This window comes from Durio zibethinus, chromosome 19 (assembly GCF_047325235.1).
Source record: "Durio zibethinus cultivar Kanyao isolate XHJ-2024 chromosome 19, ASM4732523v1, whole genome shotgun sequence".
NCBI lineage: Eukaryota > Viridiplantae > Streptophyta > Magnoliopsida > Malvales > Malvaceae > Durio > Durio zibethinus.
The window spans coordinates 4,141,963-4,148,743 of NC_143180.1; the positions used below are offsets into that span (position 1 = coordinate 4,141,963).

The 6,781-nt window shown below is 24.2% G+C and overlaps 1 protein-coding gene across 1 annotated transcript; it reads right to left on the reverse strand.

The window, feature by feature from the left end:
- Positions 1-515: 515 nt before the first annotated feature.
- Positions 516-1,389, reverse strand: LOC149513359 (ribonuclease 1-like). The gene is made up of 3 exons (XM_089748646.1): positions 1,063-1,389; positions 851-913; positions 516-596 (listed from the first exon to the last, which is right to left on the reverse strand). The coding sequence occupies exons 1-3, from the start codon at positions 1,387-1,389 to the stop codon at positions 516-518; spliced, it is 471 nt and encodes a 156-aa protein (XP_089604772.1).
- Positions 1,390-6,781: the final 5,392 nt, after the last annotated feature.

Below are 6,781 nucleotides of genomic sequence, written 5' to 3' on the forward strand. Positions count from 1 at the left end.
TAAACTTTTTGTTCCATTGAACTAGTTTTATATTTTATGCAAGTAACACGAGCTATAGGCCTTGACATATATATATATATATATATATATAGAAATAAAGTTTTTGAGCACAAAGCTTGACAACCCAAATCTCCATATAAAGTCAATAAAGATTTTACCTATATATTTATATATTGTTTTAAATCACAACTGTAAACTATATTAAGTAGTAAGCTATTGACATCCATAAATCGTACGATGCAAGGAAGCCTTCTGTTGCATATACTTTCATAACTCAAAATAAATTATTAGCAGTAGATTTAATTAGGTAATAATGAAATGGACGTTTCTCCATCCTGTTAAAAAGCATCATTCTAATTAAAATTAAAAAGATAAACTATACTTGGTTAGCAATCGATGAGTCATTATACCATGTCTTTGACTATTGTGATTCAGTACTTTACAAACCAAATATATATATATATATATATATTTTCATAATTGGAGGAGCAATAGGAGCAGAAAAATTATCTTGGCTAAAACCGCTCAACATCAACTCTACAAATTAATCCCATATATGTGCAGCAACTTCCAAAGCTTTTGCCGTATGCATGCCCCTAACGCCTCAACTGTTATGAATATATCAGTAGCCATGAATTTTTTTCATTGGACTTAAATCAAGTACATGTACAACTTATAATTATAGGCGTGAATGCATGGTTACGTATATAATATATAATAGCTTTTTGTAACCAAGTATATATAAAAAATTTTAAAACTGTTGTATTTTGCTTGCAAGGGTTTTCCATTTTTTTTTTTTTTGTTCTTAATTAGCATCAATTAAAATAAAATTTATCTTGTAAAAATAGACAGGCGGTGGTGCTGCTGGAGACCACCTTACATGCTCATACTTGTATGCCAAATTTGATTCTTGCTGTTTGTGTGTAAACCAATCGTTTTAAAGCAGATCAATAAAGATTTTATTGATATAAAATTAAACTTAAAAACATAACACAGATAATTATAAATTAATCTCTGCAATAGAAGTGGCAAATCACACGTGTAAAGCAACATTGATATCACCTTGATTCCTTGTTTGTCGACACAAACTATGATTTCTGACAATAGATAATTACCATTTGGTTTCTTCACACAGCGAACGAGTGGAGTGACATTTCCAACTTTTCCGCTTACCGCATTGATGATATCACCTCTAGGAGCAAAACCTCCCACTGGAATTGCAGCTTTGATACCCAAATCAAGGTCTACAGTACTCTTCATCAATTCAATGGCAGTGGAATAATAAGGCTGTGGTGGCTTGGTTTGGCAAGAACCGTGTTGCTTCCACTCGTGTACCCAAAAATTTTCATCGCTATCAAAGTCACCAATGGCAGGCCAAAGTCTGCCCATGTCATTCATTAATTGCGGGGGAAAATATTTGAACTACAAAATGACATTTTGTATATTAATAACCACAATTGCAAATATAGACAAATAATTAAGGTTAAAATAAAATGAAAATCGAAACAAATGGCAAACCAAAGGTTGTGGTTTAGCGACATTATTCGGGCACAGTGTAGGAGTCAATCCAGAACTATTAGCTGGCCAAAGGCCATGCATCACTAATCTCTGTGGAAGCACTGTCAGACGACAAGGATTACCAGAACAGTAGCCATTTGGCCAGGTTTGAACCAGCTAGTGGTGGTCGTAGTTGCTCTGTGCGAGAGCAACAGAGCAAAGAGCTAGGAGGGGAAGGAGGAAGAAAAGCTTGAAAGCATTCATTTCTCTTTTGATTTTTGTTTTCTTTTCAAGTTATTTCAAGTTGTGATGAAACTCTCTCAGGCTAATGTATTTATAGTCTTTTGGTTTTAGTGTTGGGGTCACAAGCACACTGTTTTCTTCGTGAAATCCAGACGAAGCAGGCAAAGGTTGGGTTGTTTTTGTTTGTAAAATTGTGGCTTAACCTCAATTAATATCTGACTTTCTTCTTGATTTTTCCTTTTTCATTCAAGGTCACAGAATTAAGTATCTTTCTTATTAATTTGAAAAGAGAAATCCGCAGACATCTTTTACATTTTGGGAATATTTCATTATCCTTGTATTATTTTCATTTACAAGGAACTGAGTTGGAATGGTTATCTGTCTTAATCTAATTAAGTTTTGATAAAATTGATTGTAATAACTTGGTTTTTATTGCTTTTCTGATAGTCAATTAATAAGCTTCACAATCCGTTTTCTGTCAATTTTAAGTTTGGGATTTGTTAGCAGATTCAGATATAAAGAATCAGAGTTGGAATCGCGATGAGCAATGGGATTGGTCTACATATATATTAACTGAGATTCTGTTGAAATTACCTGTCAAATCTATCAAGTCTAGCAAAACTTGTTCAATAAAAATTATAGATTTAATTGTTCAATGTAAAATATATATAACATGATGTACTAAAACTCAAATGATGCAAATATATATATATATATAATTTTCCTTTTTTCAAGTATCTTAATACTATATTTTTAAATTTAATTAATTAATTAATTATATATATATATATTTGTTGCTTTCTGTTTCAGTGTACTATATTTTAGAGACCAATCTCTTGAAATCCTGAATGGATGGTTTTGAGCTCAAAAAAAAATTTTATATATATATACCTTTCTTCTTCGGTGTGTACTCATCACCAGAAGCTGGCTCTGAAGTTTCTCATGATATGAAAAGAAAAGGAATGCAGCTGCAAGAGATGTCCTTTCTGGAAAGTTTGAAAACTTTACACACCCAGTGGCAAGTATTCTGGTTTTGCATTCTCATTTTGCTACCATGCTGTTATATTGTGACGTACATGGATTCTTGATATAATTTAAAACTTTCATCTGTCATTAAATTTTTAGATAAGATCATTTTAAATACAACACGAAATCGATAAAAATATTTATATAAAAGCGATAAGGTACATGCAAAAGAATCGATTATTTTGTAATTTAGAACATTCAACACTGCAATTGGACACTAAAATTTATCCCCCTGCATAGACTAATAGCACCTATGATCAAATTTGTTAATGCTTGTATTCAGAACAATCTACTTTCACCGAAACGTCAGAAAATAGTTTTTCCTTACAAAAATCTGTGCGTACCACCCATCATCCAAGAGGTTCTGTAGCCCAAGCACATGAAAATTTTGAGACAAAAATACATCCTGTTTCAACGGAATAACTGAAGAACCAAATGTAGTTTCAAAAGTAAAGGCTTATAAGTCAGAACGTGCTCTTTTACTAACCATGCATAAACATGTCCTTACAATAATTTGAGAAAATTGAAAATGTTGTATAAATCTAAACAAAGGAAGATGTAGATAGATGGCAAGGAAGGCTAGACCTTAAGCCCTTTGGCAATGGAACAAAAAACAATATTACAACAATAATTAATAAAAATTTCAGTATTCATCTTAATAATTTTTTGTTTTTTAGTTTTAAAATATCAATTATTTTATGTTGTCCTTTTAGTCTTAAAATTATTTTTTTAGTTATTTATTTTATATATTTTACAATTTTATTTGTATGATTTTTCATTCTAATCTTAGAAATTTATTAACATAAAACAAAAAAATTAAAGCTACCATTGTACCATTTAAATTATATGATTTTCTATAGGTACTTTGATTGCAAATTTCAATGTCTTTTTATAAAAATAAAAATAAAAAGCATATTTGAAATGACACTTGATTAAGATGTGATATTTTTTATTATTACACAAATATTTTTACTACGTAAAAAATAAAATTACTATACAAATATTTACGTTAATAAATTGTTAAAACTAAAAATGATATAATGATAGCATTCAAATTTGAGAAAAATTTTATTGTTCCTCTTACTTGTTTATTTTAATAAATTTTTATTATTTATTTCTCATATTTTTATGTATTTATAAAATATAATAATTAATTAAAGTTTTACGTTATTGACTTAATTATTTATATAATAATAATATTTTCTAGCAGTTGTTTTTCTCTTCTAGTACATTTAAAATTATCATAGTTTTTTCTTATTATGTTAAGAGACTTTTTAAATATTTTACACCAATGATATGGAATTTACGTTTTCTCTCCCATGTTTAAGTTACAAAAACTTTTTATTATTATTTATTAAATTTTTTTAAATAGTTATATAAATATTAATTAATTAAAATTTTATATTATCAACTTAATTATTTATGCTATATTAATATTTTTGTACAATTATTCTTATATTCCAATAAGTTTAGAATTGTCATAATTGTTTTTTAATGTGTTATGATACTCCTTACCCATTTTATGCTAAATGATACAAATTTTATACTTCTTCTCACTTATTCAAGTTACTTATTTGTTTTTCAAATTTTATCTATTTTTCTTATATATTTACAAAAATAATAATTAATTAAAATTTTATGTTACTTATTTACATCGTAATTATATCTTCTTGCAATTATTCTTACATTCCATTATATTTAGAATTGTTATATCTATTTCTTAGTTTGTGTTATGATACTTTTTACACATTTTACGTCAAATGGTATGAATTTTATAATTCTTCTTACTTGTTTATATTACTTTTTTGTTTTTCAATTTTTAGCTATTGTGCTTATATATTAACAAAACAATAATTAATTAAAATTTTACATTACCTACTTAATTATTTACGTTACAATAATATTTTCTTATAATTGTTCTTACTTTCATTTACATTTGGAGTTGTTATAACTTTTTCATAATATGTTACAACACATTTTACCCATTTTATGGAAAATGATATGAATTTTATGTTTTCATCACTTATTTATGTTATCTATTTGTTTTTTAATTGTTAGTTATTTTCTTATATATTTATAAAAATAATAATCAATTAAAAGCTTACGTTATTTACTTAATTATTTATGTTATAATAATATTTTGTAACAATTGTTGTAACTTTCTATTATATTTAGAATTATCATAACTTTTTTCTTATTTTATGTCAAATGGTACAAATTTTATGTTTTTCTTATTTTTTTAGTTACCTTTTTGCTTTAATTATTAGATATTTTTCTTATATATTTTAAAAATAATAATTAATTAAAATTTTACGTTGTCTACTTAAATATTTATGTTATAATAATATATTTTTATGATTGCTCTTATCATCCGCTACGTTTAGAATTATCATAATTTTTTCTTAGTGTATTATTATACTTCTTACCCATTTTACATTATCTACTAATTTTACATTTTTTCTCACTTGTTTACATTACCAATTTTTTAAAATTTCTATCATTTTCCTTATATATATACAATAATAATAATTAATTAAAATTTTACATTGTCATCATAATTATTTATGTTTCAATAATATAGTTTTACTGTTATTCTTACTTTTATCAAATTTAGAATTGTTATAACTTTTTTTTAGTGTGTTACAACACTTTTAACCCATTTTATTTCAAATGATATTAATTTTACATTACTTCTCATTTATTTATTTATCATTTTTTTTTAATTTTAGCTATTTTTCTTTTATATTTATAGGAATAATAAATAATTAAAATGTTACGTTAGCAACATAATTATTACCTTTGCAATAATGTTTTTTACAATTATTTTTACTTTTCATTATGTTTACAATTGTTATAACTCTTTCTTAATGTGTTATAATACTATTTACCTAATTTACGCTAAATGGTACTAATTTACATTTGTTCTCACTTGTTTACATTATCAATTTATCTTTTAATTTCTAACTATCTTTCTTAAATATTTATAAAATAATAACTAATTAAAATTTTATGTTACCAATATAATTATTTTTGTTATAATAATATATTATTATGGCTGTTTTTAATTTTCATTATGTTTAAAATTTTCATAACTTTTTTAACGCATTACAACAATACTTATTTTACACTAAATGATATTAATTTTATGTTTATTCTCACTATTTATGTTACCAATTATTTTTTAATTTTTAACTATTTTTCTTATATATTTACAAAAAAATAAATAGTTAAAATTTTACATTTGCAACTTAATTATTTACGTTACAATAATTTCTTTTTTATGATTGTTTTTACCTTTAATTATATTTAGAATTGTCATTGTTTTTTCTTAGTATGTTATGGATTTTTTTACTTATTTTACTTTAAATTATATTAATTTTATATTTTTTCATTGCTTTACATTACCTATTTGTTTTTCAATTTTTAGTTATATTTCTTATATATTTAAAAAATAATAATTAATTAAAATTTTAAATTGCCAACATAATTACTTATATTAGAATAATATATTCTTACAGTTGTTCTTAACTTTTATTTTATTTAGAATTGTCATAACTTTTTCTTAGTGTATTATGATACTTCTTATCCACTTTACGTTAAATAGTACTAATTTTATGTTTCTTCTCACTTGTTTAAATTACTATTTTATTTTTTAATTTTTAACTATTTTTCTTTTATATATATACAAAAATGGTAATTAATTAAAATTTTACATTGCCATTATAATTATTTATATTATAATAATATATTTTTATCATTATTCTTACTTTTCATTACATTTAGAATTGCCATAACTCATTCTTAGTATTTAACAATATTTCTTACCAATTTCATGCCAAATGATACTAATTTTTCATTTCTTACTTATTTACGTTATCAATTTATTTTTTAATTTTTAGTTATTTTTCTTATATATTTATAGGAATAATAATTAATTAAAATTTAAAGATGTTAACATGATTATTTACTTTACAATAATATCTTCTTATGGTAGTTTATTTTTCCATTATGTTTA

Excerpts from the sequence above, each read along its gene's own strand:
- LOC149513359 (XM_089748646.1), bottom strand. The coding sequence starts at position 1,389 with ATGGGCAGACTTTGGCCTGCCATTGGTGACTTTGATAGCGATGAAAAT. Across the intron at positions 914-1,062 it reads TCGACAAACAAGGAATCAAG|CAAGAATCAAATTTGGCATA; the intron begins GTGATATCAATG and ends ACACACAAACAG. Across the intron at positions 597-850 it reads CTCCAGCAGCACCACCGCCT|GGGCATGCATACGGCAAAAG; the intron begins GTCTATTTTTAC and ends TTGAGGCGTTAG.